A 17,327-nucleotide genomic window follows, 5' to 3' on the forward strand; every position below is an offset into this window, starting at 1 on the left:
AATTTTGTAATTAATATATTTTCTTCTTCTTCGCTCTGCTGGTCCTTCTCTAACATAGGTGGTATGATAGAAGAATCCGGCTTCCTGAACCTTCCTTTATCACTCCACCGTGTTGGTCTTGCGCTGCAAATGCTCAAGATTTTCCGAGACCAACAATTTAGGCCATATGTCCCAATTCATATCTCATCTAGCAGCGCCATCAACATAAATCTAGCAAATATTTCGGTAAAAATACAATTACACCTACAATTGTTCTGCTAAAGGAGTAGATTAGCAAAACCGCGCAGGCTATTGAAGATTATTGAAGGTTGTACAGGTCTTGTCTTCTCCTACAGAATTCGTATTTTGTCACATGTTTTTTTAAATACCTCGGAGAGGAGTATATTTTGCTGAGTTCATTGATACAATAATTTACATAATGATGGCATAGATTCGCAAAACCTACCTCCGCTCCGTCCGGAAGGGGATACCATCAGGGACTTTCCCTCCCGGAATTCCGCCCCGGAATTATTTGTAGTTTTATTTTGAGTTCCTTCCTATTAGTCATACACCAGACTCACTCCCTCTCACTTTCGCCGTAATGATCATGTTTTCATGTCATGTGTGAACATGTCTAGCGCCCCGAGGTAGTCGCTTTCGTAACTACAGACTCTTCATCAATCGTTAAGACCGAACGCCTCTCGTCAGTCTGCTGGCCTCGCCGGCGCTGAGGGGGAGCCATCGATGGTGCAGGATCCCCTTCCAATAGCGTGCCTCCAGCCATTACTCGCACCTGCAGTGCTAGTTCCTGCTCGTGGACACCAAGACGCTCTGCAGCTGGTCGTACCCGGGCCCTTCTCGCGTTAGCGTTGCGGATCGCGCGTATCCGCTGAAGCGTCCGTTCCGGCTCCACCGGCTCTTCGCACGGCGAAAAGTCAGCTGAAGCGGTTCTCGCGGCTTCAGCCTATTCCTTAAGCCAGGACCGGCCTAATGAAGATGTGATACGTCTTGACGCCTTCTGTATTCGGCTCGAGTCGAAAATGTCCTCCGGGCTCCTCTACAACAGTTCTAGCCGCACCTCCTCGAAGAATGGGCAATCGATCATCACGTGGGCCACCGACTCCACCGAACCTGTGCACCTGGGACAGTCAGGGGACGAAGCAAACCCACAGACATGCAGTTACTCGTGGAAGAATCCATGAGCACCTGCGAGAGGTGGAAGTCCACCTCTCCATGCCTCCGTCCCGTCCAATGGCGCACTTTTGGTATCGTCAAGTGGGTGCAACGCACGAAATTGCGTCGGTGATTCCGCGGAATCGGGACACCGTGATCGGCGGGGACGTCAACGCCTGGTCAAGAGCGTGGGGGATGGAACGCAGACACAACGATGGAGAACGAGTTCATAGGGGAGCAGTGGTGATGGATGCTATGGCATCACTTGAGCTGGTCTTGTTGAACCGGGGCAACCGGCCAACCTGGAGCAACAACAGTGGCCGTAGTTCCATTATCGACGTTTCCTTCTGCAGCTCGTCTCTTCTGGGGGAAAATAACTGGCGAGTCTGCGACGAAAATCCAAGTGACCACAATACCATCAAGTTTGCGGTCGGGAGGACGACGACGTAGCGTAACCTGGGACACAGTGCACAGCAGGCTTCGGAGAGCAGATGGGCAACCCGGTATTTCAACAAGGACTTTCGTTGAAATTTTGGGGTCACTGGACATCTACAATCGCACCCTCTTGGCGGACGAGTTGACGCAGGTAATGTCAACTGCCTGCGACGCGACGATGCCGAGATTGTCAGCAGCACGGGGAGGACGACGATCGGTGTACTGGTGGAATAACGAGATTTCCCAGTTACGTCGCACTTACATCGGGATGCGGAGAAGACTCAGGCGAGCCCGAACGGAAGAGCAGCGACAGGATCGCCGTCCGGCGTACACAGCAGCGAGAGCAGCACTGGAGCAAGCGGTCAAGCGGAGCAAGAAGGAGCAGGGCGATCAACTTCCGGAACAGCTGGGGCCCCACGGATTCGGGCCAGGCTACAAAATCCGGAGGCAGATGTGGCAAGGAGCCCGAGTACCGATGGAACGGGATCCAGCCAAGCTGCAGCACATCGTCGGCGAACTTTTTCCGGTGCAACCGCCCATGGAATGGCCCACGGCAACAGGATTGACGGACGAGGACACGGCACGGGATGCCGTTACCGAGGGTGAGCTGGTGAGCATTGCAAAATCGCTCAATCCCCAGCGTGCCCCAGGAGACGACAACATTCCGAACGTGGCCTTGATTACGGCGATGACGGCGTTTCCACGCGTCTTCATGAGAACGTTCCAGCATTACATCGATTCCGGCCACTTCCTCGTCGAATGGAAGAGGCAACGGCTAGTGCTGTTCTCGAAGGCCGTGAAACCACCCGGAGAATCATCGTCGTACCGGCCAATCTGCCTGCTGAGTGTTCTGGGAAAAGTATTGGAGCGACTCATACAGCGCAGACTTACGGAGCATCTGGATGCAACGGGCGGTCTCGCTGATGCCCAATACGGATTCAGGAAAGGACGCTCAACCATGGATGCCATCAACAGGGTGATTGCCAACGGAAGGGTTGCGCTCGACAAGAAGCGCAGGGGCGATCGACTGTGTGCGATGGTGACAATCGACGTGAAGAACGCCTTCAACACGGCCAACTGGACAGCGATCGGAGCAGCTCTGCAGCGAAGGAACACGCCACCGTACCTCCAGGCGTTGCTGCGGAACTACTTCACGAATCGCACGCTCCACTACGAAACGGATGAAGGAATGGTCTCGTTACCAGTATCGGCAGGTGTCCCGCAGGGTTCGGTTCTAGGGCCAACACTGTGGAATGTTATGTACGATGACCTTCTTCGTTTGGAGCTGTTCGGAAAGCGTGCGGACATTATAGGGTTTGCTGATGATGTGGCGTTCACCCTTATAGGGAGGGACCCGCAGGAAATCAGCAACCTTGCTACGAGGAATCTGGAGATGATCGAGCGTTGGATGGATGGAGTGGGATTGAAGCTGGCCCATCAAAAGACCGGCTACATGATCTTCTGCACTCATCACAACCCGCAGGTAGGTCAACTACGTGCGGGGGGACACACGATCGTATCCACGGAATCGCTCAAGTACCTGGGGGTCGAGCTCTGCCGCAAACAGCACCACGGTCGGCATTTGGAGAAGGTTTGCAGCAAGGCATCACATATCACGAATGTCTTGACCGCTCTGATGCCGAATAAGTGTGGCCCAAAAAGCACCAGAAGGAGTCCCTTGGTTAACGTTGGGAATAGCATTGTCCGTTACGCGGCACCATCGTGGGGACGGACGCTTCTTCAGAAGGACGTTCACCGGACCACGGTTCAGAGGACGCACCGCACAGGAGTTCTCAGGAGTGGCCAGTGCCTTCCAAACGGTCTCCTACGATGCCGCTTGCGTGGTGGCAAGCACTATCCCGTTAGTCCTTCTCCTAGAGGAGGACATCCGCTGCCACGACGAAAAGGTAGCGAGGGGAAGTCCAGGACCAGACATACGAAAGCGGCAAAGGGAAGAGACCATGGGACGCTGGCAACAACAATGGACAGCCGGAGCGGGGCAGCCGAGATCGCCGGGGATGAAGACGAGGAGAATTATCCCGGACATTATGTCCTGGGTAAATCGCAAGCACGGAGAAATTGATTTTTATCTCTCTCAACTCTTTACAGGGCATGGGTTTCTCCGAAGCTACTTCGTCGAAAAAGGCATCCTCGACGGCTCGCCAAACTGCCCGGTGTGTGAACACCAAGTGGAAGATGTCGACCACGTAATGTTCCACTGTCCACGGTTTGCTCGAACCCAACACGAGATGCAGCAGCAGAGCCACACCCGCTTGACGATAGAAAATCTTGCAGCGGAAATGTGTGTCAACAGCAACACATGGGAAGCAGTCCGGACCGCCGCAAGGACCATCTTCAGAAACCTCCAAGTGAGATGGAATGAGGAAAGTCCACCTACGGCCAGACGGAGACGACAACAACGCCGGCGGAACACGGAACAAACGGGACAGCAACAGCTACCGCCGTAACCGCACCAAAGGATGACGACAACGGAAGCAGCAGCAGCAGCAACGAGTAACCAGAGCAGCAGCAGGAGCTAGACCCCACCGGAAGTAGCGGCTACGGACGGGCGGAATTAAGCAGCAGCAGCGGAAGGAAGGCACGAAGCAGCAGCAGCAGCTGAGACAACTAGGACGGATGACGCAGTAGCAGCATTGGAAAGCAGCAGCGCGTCAACAGGATGGGTGCATCGCACAAACGTTCCTGCATGGAGTACTACGCACATCAAGCGCATCGGCAGGGTTCGGATCAGGTCGAGGAGTGGTTTAGTTAGGGTCCCATCGGCTGCCGGGTCCGCTTCACGGGCTCAGCGTCACGATGAATCCCACATAACCCATCTCGGAGGGATTGGTTTGTAGCCGCAAGCCGCCCTTCGAGGTGGGTACCTTTTGAAGGTTCCCTCCCCGTTAACAAAAAAAAAAATAAATAAAATAAAATTGGGTCCAACGCACGTAGCGGCTAGCAGATGAATCGCGTGCGACAACGTCCCATTCCCGCTGCCGTTGCCACAACGTCTCGATTCGTTCCTTCTTCAGGATTGCCACTCTGCTGGTGCTTGTGTCGGTCGTCCGCCGACTGTGGCACCTTGCGTCCTCTCGCACGACGTAGCGTAGGGGTAGTTCTCCGGCCAGATACACTGCCACGTAGAACTTTACGGAGCGGAAGGAGCTCACGATGCCCTGCGCTAAGGGGCCGTTGTACGCTTGCCAGCATTCACCTGCACCAGTAGCGGTCTGTGGCTTCTGCCCAGACGGGTGCGCCGTAGCGAATCACTGACGTTCCAACTCCGGCAAGCAGCTTCCTCTTCTTCTCCTGGGGGCCGCTGTGGTTGCACATAAAGGCTCGGACGTCCTTGACCACCCGGAGGGCCTGGGCCACCGCCATCTCGACTTGTGGTCGCCACCGCCATACCACAGCCGATGGTCGTGGAGCATGACCCCAGGATGGGCTGCTTGGATCCCACTTCCACTCCGCAGATGTTGACTGGTATGGCCGGGTGCCCTCGACGAAGACTCGAGATCATCCCGATCTCCGTCTTTTCTGGAACCGATGGCGCACTATCCACGAGCTCACCGAGGCAAACGCCTCCTCTGCCAGAGCCGCAGCATGCTCCGGTGTCGTCCCAGCATCCAGTATCGCCAGATCATCGGCGAATCCAACGATAGAGGCACCCTCAGGGAGCTCGACAGACCCCTGCGGAACACCTGCCGAGACTCGACGTGTGACCGGACCTTTTGACGTGTCGTAGGTCAGCTCCCTATCAGTGAAGTAGTCTCGGAGTAATCGACGCAACTGCGACGGGACTCCCTTCGCCTCCAGTGCCTCAGCTATACACTGCGGACGTCAAGGGCTACGACCATGAGGCAACGACGATCACGGCCTTTTGTCCTACCGAAGGACATTGGCCTGCGTTCCCCATTCACGACCCGCTGAACAGCCAACCGCGTGGATCGCCCTCGCATAAGGCCAAACTGCTTGTCCGAAAGCCGCGGTTGTTCCGGATCATCGATGTACTCGTTCAGTCGATTAAGCAGCAGCCTTTCCAAAGCCTTGCCGGTGTTGTCGAGCAAGCATATGGGCCGGAAGGATGCCGGTTCTCCCGGCGGCTTGCCTGGCTTTTGCTTCTTCCACAGCAATGAGAAGCAGGACATGTCCAGGCACTCCTAATACGCCCGACGAAAGCACTCTGGTTGCTCCCTCAGGACTACCGTGAGGGCGGCGTTAGGTATGCCGTCCAGGCCCGGTGCCTTCCTCGGGTGCATTTCGCTCGCTATCTGCCGCAGCACATTGGTCGAACCCTACCGAAGCGGCACCTGGTTGCCAACTCCAGTGTCCGGCCACTCCACCGGTGGATGATCCGGAAACAACACAACCACCACTCGCTCCAAAATGGCAGGATCCCGTTCTGGTGCTGTAGGGGCCTCCTGAAGACGATGGAGCACCTTCCGGAACCACTGTTCGGTCTCGTCCTCCCGCAGACTCTGCAACAAGCTGTCGAAGGCTGCGTCATTACTGGCACGTATGGACGCCTTCGGCTGGTGTTTGGCCGTGCACCAGTCCTGTTACAGCAGCAATAGCTGCGGGTCCGCCTGCCGACGTTGCTCCAGTGCATTAAGATTGCCGATGAGCTCCTCGAGCGATAGAGTCCACCAGTAGGCCGGCCGACCGGTACGGTCTTGCGACGGTAAGGCACGTGACATGACTTCGTCACATGCGTCAGACAGCGACCTGACCACACTCTCGACGCGGTTGACCTTACTAGCGTAGCAGGTTGTTGCCAGCATGAACTCGAAGAATTGGGAGTCGAAGGACTGCCCAACACGCTACCAGATGCTAATCCAAATTGTGAACTTCCCCATCAAATGTAGATCCTCCAAAATTTCAGCAAAGGATCAGTCATCCAGGAACTGTGCAGAGCACTAAACTAACAAACGGAAAAGTACAGAACAATGCGAAACATATTGCTGTAGAGAAAATTCGGATAAATGACTCCCGATCCCGGACTACGATTTTTACGGGCTTCAAACAATTGCCAGACGCAGCATGGACCTCTAAGCCCCACAAGATATAACTATCAGTGACTAGGGCATGTTGTATATAATAAACTTGTGAGCAGTCGCTACGGTATACGACATACGACTGTTAGTTAATCCAGACCCTGGCTACTCTGATGATATAGACATCAATAGTGTACTGATCTTTTGCGCAGCAGATGTTTACCAGATATTCAAGCATGCAGCGATAAATCTCGGTTTGGAGATCTTCTTCTTCTTTTCTGGCCTGCTCAAGGTCGAGCACGTCGTGTAGACATGGCCTGGTCGCCAATCCGTTTCCAGGAAACTCGGTCCAGGGCTGCAGTCCTCCATTCACGGCTGCATCCGATCTCGAACTGGTTTGACTCCACCTGATCCAGCCAACGAGCTCGCTGTGCTCTTCTCCGCCTCGTGCCGAACGGATGGCTGACGAGCACCTTCCTGGTGGGGCATGAGTCCGGCATCCTCATCACGTGCCCCATCATCATCGTATCCTTCCGGCTTTGACCACCGTCAGGATATCTGCACCATCAAACAGCTCAGTTAGCTCGTGGTTCATTCTCCTTCTCCACACGCCCTGCTCGCACACACCGCCAAAGATAGTCCTTAGCACCCGTCGTTCGAAAATAGCGAGTGCATTGGCGTCCTCCGTTAGCAAAGTCCAGGACTCGTACCCGTCGAGGACTATAGGAAGTATTAGTGTGCGATATATGGTCACGATGAATCCCACATAACCCATCTCGGAGGGATTGGTTTGTAGCCGCAAGCCGCCCTTCGAGGTGGGTACCTTTTGAAGGTTCCCTCCCCGTTAACAAAAAAAAAAATAAAATAAAATAAAATTGGGTCCAACGCACGTAGCGGCTAGCAGATGAATCGCGTGCGACAACGTCCCATTCCCGCTGCCGTTGCCACAACGTCTCGATTCGTTCCTTCTTCAGGATTGCCACTCTGCTGGTGCTTGTGTCGGTCGTCCGCCGACTGTGGCACCTTGCGTCCTCTCGCACGACGTAGCGTAGGGGTAGTTCTCCGGCCAGAAACACTGCCACGTAGAACTTTACGGAGCGGAAGAGGCTCACGATGCCCTGCGCTAAGGGGCCGTTGTACGCTTGCCAGCATTCACCTGCACCAGTAGCGGTCTGTGGCTTCTGCCCAGACGGGTGCGCCGTAGCGAATCACTGACGTTCCAACTCCGGCAAGCAGCTTCCTCTTCTTCTCCTGGGGGCCGCTGTGGTTGCACATAAAGGCTCGGACGTCCTTGACCACCCGGAGGGCCTGGGCCACCGCCATCTCGACTTGTGGTCGCCACAGCCGATGGTCGTGGAGCATGACCCCAGGATGGGCTGCTTGGATCCCACTTCCACTCCGCAGATGTTGACTGGTATGGCCGGGTGCCCTCGACGAAGACTCGAGATCATCCCGATCTCCGTCTTTTCTGGAACCGATGGCGCACTATCCACGAGCTCACCGAGGCAAACGCCTCCTCTGCCAGAGCCGCAGCATGCTCCGGTGTCGTCCCAGCATCCAGTATCGCCAGATCATCGGCGAATCCAACGATAGAGGCACCCTCAGGGAGCTCGACAGACCCCTGCGGAACACCTGCCGAGACTCGACGTGTGACCGGACCTTTTGACGTGTCGTAGGTCAGCTCCCTATCAGTGAAGTAGTCTCGGAGTAATCGACGCAACTGCGACGGGACTCCCTTCGCCTCCAGTGCCTCAGCTATACACTGCGGACGTCAAGGGCTACGACCATGAGGCAACGACGATCACGGCCTTTTGTCCTACCGAAGGACATTGGCCTGCGTTCCCCATTCACGACCCGCTGAACAGCCAACCGCGTGGATCGCCCTCGCATAAGGCCAAACTGCTTGTCCGAAAGCCGCGGTTGTTCCGGATCATCGATGTACTCGTTCAGTCGATTAAGCAGCAGCCTTTCCAAAGCCTTGCCGGTGTTGTCGAGCAAGCATATGGGCCGGAAGGATGCCGGTTCTCCCGGCGGCTTGCCTGGCTTTTGCTTCTTCCACAGCAATGAGAAGCAGGACATGTCCAGGCACTCCTAATACGCCCGACGAAAGCACTCTGGTTGCTCCCTCAGGACTACCGTGAGGGCGGCGTTAGGTATGCCGTCCAGGCCCGGTGCCTTCCTCGGGTGCATTTCGCTCGCTATCTGCCGCAGCACATTGGTCGAACCCTACCGAAGCGGCACCTGGTTGCCAACTCCAGTGTCCGGCCACTCCACCGGTGGATGATCCGGAAACAACACAACCACCACTCGCTCCAAAATGGCAGGATCCCGTTCTGGTGCTGTAGGGGCCTCCTGAAGACGATGGAGCACCTTCCGGAACCACTGTTCGGTCTCGTCCTCCCGCAGACTCTGCAACAAGCTGTCGAAGGCTGCGTCATTACTGGCACGTATGGACGCCTTCGGCTGGTGTTTGGCCGTGCACCAGTCCTGTTACAGCAGCAATAGCTGCGGGTCCGCCTGCCGACGTTGCTCCAGTGCATTAAGATTGCCGATGAGCTCCTCGAGCGATAGAGTCCACCAGTAGGCCGGCCGACCGGTACGGTCTTGCGACGGTAAGGCACGTGACATGACTTCGTCACATGCGTCAGACAGCGACCTGACCACACTCTCGACGCGGTTGACCTTACTAGCGTAGCAGGTTGTTGCCAGCATGAACTCGAAGAATTGGGAGTCGAAGGACTGCCCAACACGCTACCAGATGCTAATCCAAATTGTGAACTTCCCCATCAAATGTAGATCCTCCAAAATTTCAGCAAAGGATCAGTCATCCAGGAACTGTGCAGAGCACTAAACTAACAAACGGAAAAGTACAGAACAATGCGAAACATATTGCTGTAGAGAAAATTCGGATAAATGACTCCCGATCCCGGACTACGATTTTTACGGGCTTCAAACAATTGCCAGACGCAGCATGGACCTCTAAGCCCCACAAGATATAACTATCAGTGACTAGGGCATGTTGTATATAATAAACTTGTGAGCAGTCGCTACGGTATACGACATACGACTGTTAGTTAATCCAGACCCTGGCTACTCTGATGATATAGACATCAATAGTGTACTGATCTTTTGCGCAGCAGATGTTTACCAGATATTCAAGCATGCAGCGATAAATCTCGGTTTGGAGATCTTCTTCTTCTTTTCTGGCCTGCTCAAGGTCGAGCACGTCGTGTAGACATGGCCTGGTCGCCAATCCGTTTCCAGGAAACTCGGTCCAGGGCTGCAGTCCTCCATTCACGGCTGCATCCGATCTCGAACTGGTTTGACTCCACCTGATCCAGCCAACGAGCTCGCTGTGCTCTTCTCCGCCTCGTGCCGAACGGATGGCTGACGAGCACCTTCCTGGTGGGGCATGAGTCCGGCATCCTCATCACGTGCCCCATCATCATCGTATCCTTCCGGCTTTGACCACCGTCAGGATATCTGCACCATCAAACAGCTCAGTTAGCTCGTGGTTCATTCTCCTTCTCCACACGCCCTGCTCGCACACACCGCCAAAGATAGTCCTTAGCACCCGTCGTTCGAAAATAGCGAGTGCATTGGCGTCCTCCGTTAGCAAAGTCCAGGACTCGTACCCGTCGAGGACTATAGGAAGTATTAGTGTGCGATATATGGTCACGATGAATCCCACATAACCCATCTCGGAGGGATTGGTTTGTAGCCGCAAGCCGCCCTTCGAGGTGGGTACCTTTTGAAGGTTCCCTCCCCGTTAACAAAAAAAAAAATAAAATAAAATAAAATTGGGTCCAACGCACGTAGCGGCTAGCAGATGAATCGCGTGCGACAACGTCCCATTCCCGCTGCCGTTGCCACAACGTCTCGATTCGTTCCTTCTTCAGGATTGCCACTCTGCTGGTGCTTGTGTCGGTCGTCCGCCGACTGTGGCACCTTGCGTCCTCTCGCACGACGTAGCGTAGGGGTAGTTCTCCGGCCAGAAACACTGCCACGTAGAACTTTACGGAGCGGAAGAGGCTCACGATGCCCTGCGCTAAGGGGCCGTTGTACGCTTGCCAGCATTCACCTGCACCAGTAGCGGTCTGTGGCTTCTGCCCAGACGGGTGCGCCGTAGCGAATCACTGACGTTCCAACTCCGGCAAGCAGCTTCCTCTTCTTCTCCTGGGGGCCGCTGTGGTTGCACATAAAGGCTCGGACGTCCTTGACCACCCGGAGGGCCTGGGCCACCGCCATCTCGACTTGTGGTCGCCACAGCCGATGGTCGTGGAGCATGACCCCAGGATGGGCTGCTTGGATCCCACTTCCACTCCGCAGATGTTGACTGGTATGGCCGGGTGCCCTCGACGAAGACTCGAGATCATCCCGATCTCCGTCTTTTCTGGAACCGATGGCGCACTATCCACGAGCTCACCGAGGCAAACGCCTCCTCTGCCAGAGCCGCAGCATGCTCCGGTGTCGTCCCAGCATCCAGTATCGCCAGATCATCGGCGAATCCAACGATAGAGGCACCCTCAGGGAGCTCGACAGACCCCTGCGGAACACCTGCCGAGACTCGACGTGTGACCGGACCTTTTGACGTGTCGTAGGTCAGCTCCCTATCAGTGAAGTAGTCTCGGAGTAATCGACGCAACTGCGACGGGACTCCCTTCGCCTCCAGTGCCTCAGCTATACACTGCGGACGTCAAGGGCTACGACCATGAGGCAACGACGATCACGGCCTTTTGTCCTACCGAAGGACATTGGCCTGCGTTCCCCATTCACGACCCGCTGAACAGCCAACCGCGTGGATCGCCCTCGCATAAGGCCAAACTGCTTGTCCGAAAGCCGCGGTTGTTCCGGATCATCGATGTACTCGTTCAGTCGATTAAGCAGCAGCCTTTCCAAAGCCTTGCCGGTGTTGTCGAGCAAGCATATGGGCCGGAAGGATGCCGGTTCTCCCGGCGGCTTGCCTGGCTTTTGCTTCTTCCACAGCAATGAGAAGCAGGACATGTCCAGGCACTCCTAATACGCCCGACGAAAGCACTCTGGTTGCTCCCTCAGGACTACCGTGAGGGCGGCGTTAGGTATGCCGTCCAGGCCCGGTGCCTTCCTCGGGTGCATTTCGCTCGCTATCTGCCGCAGCACATTGGTCGAACCCTACCGAAGCGGCACCTGGTTGCCAACTCCAGTGTCCGGCCACTCCACCGGTGGATGATCCGGAAACAACACAACCACCACTCGCTCCAAAATGGCAGGATCCCGTTCTGGTGCTGTAGGGGCCTCCTGAAGACGATGGAGCACCTTCCGGAACCACTGTTCGGTCTCGTCCTCCCGCAGACTCTGCAACAAGCTGTCGAAGGCTGCGTCATTACTGGCACGTATGGACGCCTTCGGCTGGTGTTTGGCCGTGCACCAGTCCTGTTACAGCAGCAATAGCTGCGGGTCCGCCTGCCGACGTTGCTCCAGTGCATTAAGATTGCCGATGAGCTCCTCGAGCGATAGAGTCCACCAGTAGGCCGGCCGACCGGTACGGTCTTGCGACGGTAAGGCACGTGACATGACTTCGTCACATGCGTCAGACAGCGACCTGACCACACTCTCGACGCGGTTGACCTTACTAGCGTAGCAGGTTGTTGCCAGCATGAACTCGAAGAATTGGGAGTCGAAGGACTGCCCAACACGCTACCAGATGCTAATCCAAATTGTGAACTTCCCCATCAAATGTAGATCCTCCAAAATTTCAGCAAAGGATCAGTCATCCAGGAACTGTGCAGAGCACTAAACTAACAAACGGAAAAGTACAGAACAATGCGAAACATATTGCTGTAGAGAAAATTCGGATAAATGACTCCCGATCCCGGACTACGATTTTTACGGGCTTCAAACAATTGCCAGACGCAGCATGGACCTCTAAGCCCCACAAGATATAACTATCAGTGACTAGGGCATGTTGTATATAATAAACTTGTGAGCAGTCGCTACGGTATACGACATACGACTGTTAGTTAATCCAGACCCTGGCTGCTCTGATGATATAGACATCAATAGTGTACTGATCTTTTGCGCAGCAGATGTTTACCAGATATTCAAGCATGCAGCGATAAACCTCGGTTTGGAGATCTTCTTCTTCTTTTCTGGCCTGCTCAAGGTCGAGCACGTCGTGTAGACATGGCCTGGTCGCCAATCCGTTTCCAGGAAACTCGGTCCAGGGCTGCAGTCCTCCATTCACGGCTGCATCCGATCTCGAACTGGTTTGACTCCACCTGATCCAGCCAACGAGCTCGCTGTGCTCTTCTCCGCCTCGTGCCGAACGGATGGCTGACGAGCACCTTCCTGGTGGGGCATGAGTCCGGCATCCTCATCACGTGCCCCATCATCATCGTATCCTTCCGGCTTTGACCACCGTCAGGATATCTGCACCATCAAACAGCTCAGTTAGCTCGTGGTTCATTCTCCTTCTCCACACGCCCTGCTCGCACACACCGCCAAAGATAGTCCTTAGCACCCGCCGTTCGAAAATAGCGAGTGCATTGGCGTCCTCCGTTAGCAAAGTCCAGGACTCGTACCCGTCGAGGACTATAGGAAGTATTAGTGTGCGATATATGGTGCATTTCGTGTGTTGCTGGAGTCTTCTGAATCGCAGGAGTTTGTAGAGCCCGTAGTAGGCACGATTTCCCTCAACAATGCGCCTTCGGATTTCGCTGCTCATGTTGTTGTCCGAAGTTACGATCGTACCAAGGTAGCAGAACTCCTCTACCACCTCGAGATCGTCAACTGATACAGTGCTTCTGAGTCGGGCTCTATCACGGTCAGAGCCTCCGGCAAGCAGGTATTTTGTCTTCGTCGCATTGATCTTCAATCCAATTCTATCGGCCTCGCGTTTCAGTCGGGTGTACGCGTCGAACACCGCCGCAGATGACAATGTCTTCCGCGAAGCCGAGAAATTGGAGAGAACGGGTGAAAATAGCCCCGGGTGTCTATCGGGGCATCGCATGACATGACACCTTGCACTGCACCCCATCCATAGTAGTGATGGGTAAATTCGACAAAAAACGGAATCGATTCCGAATGACTCCATAAATTTTGGAAGCGGCTCCGGAAGGTAGGTGCAATACTCCGAATTCGGAACCGTACGGAACCGTCCGGAGCTGTCGGAGCCGCTAGTTGACAATGATATAACCTAGATTATTGCACTATCAGCAAAGTTTATATAATCTGGTAAAAATAAAAAAATAAAGACTCTGACGGCTCCGGACGGCTCCGGACGGTTCCGACGGCTCCGGCTGCCGACTAGGCGGCTCCGGTCGGCTCCAAGCGGAAACGTGGTTTTAACCTAGCCGGAATCGGAGCCGGAGTTGCTATGCACGGAAGCGGTTCGGAGCCGTGGGTGCGATTCCAAGAACCCATCACTAATCCATAGAGGCTTTGAACATCCGTACCTGCTTTCCTGGGAATCCGCACTGTTGCATGGTGTTCAGCAGTTCGTACCGATCTATGGTATCGTAGGCCGCCGTAAAGTCAATGAACAGGTGGTGCGTAGGGATCTGATGCTCTCGGCACTTCTGGAAGATCTGCCGTAGAGTAAAGATTTGGTCGGTGGTCGATTTGCCTCCAACAAATCCAGCTTGGTAGCTTCCGACGAAATCTGGGGCAAGGGGCGCAAGTTTGCAGAAGAGTATTTGGGACAGGATCTTGTAGGCAGCATTCAGGACTTTGATGGTTTGGAAGTTAGCAAGTTAGCACAACCCAGTCTGTCGCCCTTTTTGTGCACTGGATGTATGACGCCCAGTTTCCACTCGGCCGGGATGGAGATAAACGAAGCAAACATTAAAATGTTTTTGAACTGAATTTTATGTAACACGCAATAAATAAAATATTCATTAAAATAGATCTTGTTTTAAGGATTCACCTCTATGCTCTTGTGCATATACATTCGATAAAGTTATAAGCTCAACATTTGATAGAATTGCGTTACGTGATAAATGGATGATCCCTTGAAGAAAGCTGTTCCTGCATTGTTATACAGGGTAAAAGTTATTCCAAAATTCAAAATTTAGACACGTAAGTTTCTCAGCCCCGAAGCAAAACAAAGTGGTTTTACTATATTAAACAAAAGCAATAGTTATGGATAAGTAAAAATAGAAAATTAATACCCCAGGCGATTTTGTTCTACGATATCTATGAAACCCCTGCATTTTACTAGTGTAACCACGAGCTAATTTACGTAAACAAACATACACACGCAGCTGTCAACAACGTCGACTGACACTGTCCCACTGCTTGTCAAAACGTTCTTAGCTACCCGTGCAGTTTTTTTCGTTGTAAAGAAAAACATTGAAAAACTCCGGTTTGTGTGGCTGTTATTATCCCTTCGCCTAAGCAATAGGAACTAATACACGGCCACCGATGAGTGTTTATCGTATTGCAAAGTGCTAGCTACCACTAGCAGTCGAAGAAAGCAAGTGTGTAAGATTGGGGAGCTCCGTCCATTTGTGTTTAGTTGTCGTGACGTTCTCTTCAGGAAGAGAATACAGTATCTTCGCTTTTAGAGCGTAAATCCTACAAAATGCAAACCGAAGCAATACTACTAGCCCTAACTGGGTTAATATCAGTCGTCGTAACATCTCCAGTGGTTGGAAAGCATTCTTCAAACATGCTGCAACCTTCGGCAGTTGCTGCGGAAAGTGGCCCATTGAACACGAATCAAACGGTGCAGGAATCGCGAATCCAGCGTTTGCAACACTATTGTAGCGTATCTTCGAATGGCGCCGGTTGCTTTGCGTACAAAGAAATGATCGAAGTTGCGGTGAAAAATAAGGTAGCCGAAGTTGAGCATGTAATCAACGAGGAGCTATCCCACACCTTGTCCGAAATTGAAGATGATTATTTTTGTGGGGATCTATCAAACACCCTGAAACGATTGCCTCCCAATCTGTACTCACACACATTGGAACCATTCAAAAGGATTCCCACCTGCGTTGGGTTGTGCTATGTGAAAGAGAGTGGATTAACGGATGTGTGCAGAGCACTAAATGTTGGATATAAACTGATTATACGAACGTTGAGCAAAGAAGAAATCAAACATCAATCTATGGAAGTTCCAGTTCCTGTTCCAGGGAATAAACCGGAAAGTATAAAAAATCAATCCGGTTTTGCCAAGATAGTTCCAGCAGTGGCGGAAGAGAAGAAGCCAGCCACAGTGGCAAATAAAGATGGGATTCCTCTGGCACCAATTGGCAACGACACTGAAAAGTTTATAAAAAAGGACAACAAAGATAAAAATTCCAATTCGGCGGTCATACTTACACCACTTTTAAGTGATAGCAACCAGCCAAACAAACCGAAAGCAGAAGGAAAAGCAGTTGCTGTAGAAGCTGATGCGGGTCCAAAAATAGCTGAAACAGCACCAAAAGAACAGGTGCCCATTCCGGATCAGCCACCGCAGGAAGCAGTTGTGCCGGATAAGAACGAGGGTAGTTTGGACCTACAGCAGGGTGAAATAGATGATGCCGGTGGTGACATAGCCCCCTTCGAAGACGAACCGAAGCAAACGGGTAACAAGGATGCTAAAAGTGCCACCCAACCGGGTTATGAAAATTCGGACGAATCCGAGGGCATTGCTTCGGCAGAGGACATCAACGAAAATGGAGACGACCTTGAGTCGAACGGTTTTCAATCGGTTGGAAAACAGCCAGTGGCACCCGAAAAGGTAAAACAGGACGAATTTTCGGAAAGTTCCAAGGCAAGCGACATCGTGTCTGTGGTCGATCCGTTTTACGATCAGAAGGATTCGAACTTTTTCTCCTACTTCCTGTTCGCCATGTTCAGTTGCGCGATGCTGTACGTTGCATATCATAACAAATCGAAGTTGCTGGCATTGGTCGTGGAGGGACGCCGGACGAGCAGTGGACGAGGTGGGTTCAGTAAAGGCCGCAAGCATACGGCTGCCTATCGGAAGCTGGACTCAAACCTGGAGGAAGCCATCACATCGGGCAGCGGTACGGGTGGACATTCTTCATCACAGATTATCTACTGAGCATTATACACCGTGTGAGTTGCGTATCGTCGTTAGCTTCATACGTTTGTGTTTCGACAAGCCACACACTCTCCCCCTTCTGAGAGAAAGAGGGCATTTGTAAATATCCTTCCATTCGTCGTTCCTTACTTTTGAGTAGACGCCACACTGACTTATTTCTGACGCCTTAATAGTTCGCCCGCCTGCACGTTGGCTACGCCTGTAGCGTAGGCGATTTTCAACTGATGAAAATCGCCTTGTATTTTCGCCTTTCGTCATCACAGTTGATTTCGATTAGTTCTCTATGTTAGATAATTCTACCAAGTGTAGAATTAACTGAAAGCAAATTACGTACGATTTTTTACTTCGATAGAAATAAAGAAAAGAAAACACTGTAAAATCCGAAATAAAAAACGAAAAAACATAGTAATTTAAAATTTATCTAAACCAAATTGTTTTTTTTTTTCATTCCGAAAGAATTAGCAATCACATGCGTCATTGTAGACACGTTGCTAAATTGCACTCGTTTGTGGTGAAGCTTTACACCACTAAATCCGACACATTCAGATACACACCTGATAAGGTGCCATTCTGTCGTAGGGTACGCTCTGGAAAGCATTTTTATCTGCTTCGACTGCCATCTTGGTAAGTTAAAGTGATAGTCGATTCAATAAACAATGACACATACTTGTTAAGCTATTCCAAACTGACGATCGATTATTTTCAACCGATTA

At 52.7% G+C, this 17,327-nt stretch overlaps 1 protein-coding gene across 1 annotated transcript; it reads left to right on the forward strand.

Annotated features, from left to right (window-relative positions):
* Window positions 1-14,820: 14,820 nt before the first annotated feature.
* On the forward strand, window positions 14,821-17,034 carry LOC125760682 (uncharacterized). The gene has a single exon (XM_049421050.1). The coding sequence runs from the start codon at window positions 15,145-15,147 to the stop codon at window positions 16,612-16,614; it is 1,470 nt and encodes a 489-aa protein (XP_049277007.1). The 5' UTR covers window positions 14,821-15,144; the 3' UTR covers window positions 16,615-17,034.
* The last annotated feature ends 293 nt before the right edge of the window (window positions 17,035-17,327 follow it).

The sequence above is a fragment of the Anopheles funestus genome, chromosome 2RL, assembly GCF_943734845.2.
Source record: "Anopheles funestus chromosome 2RL, idAnoFuneDA-416_04, whole genome shotgun sequence".
In the NCBI taxonomy this organism is placed as follows: domain Eukaryota; kingdom Metazoa; phylum Arthropoda; class Insecta; order Diptera; family Culicidae; genus Anopheles; species Anopheles funestus.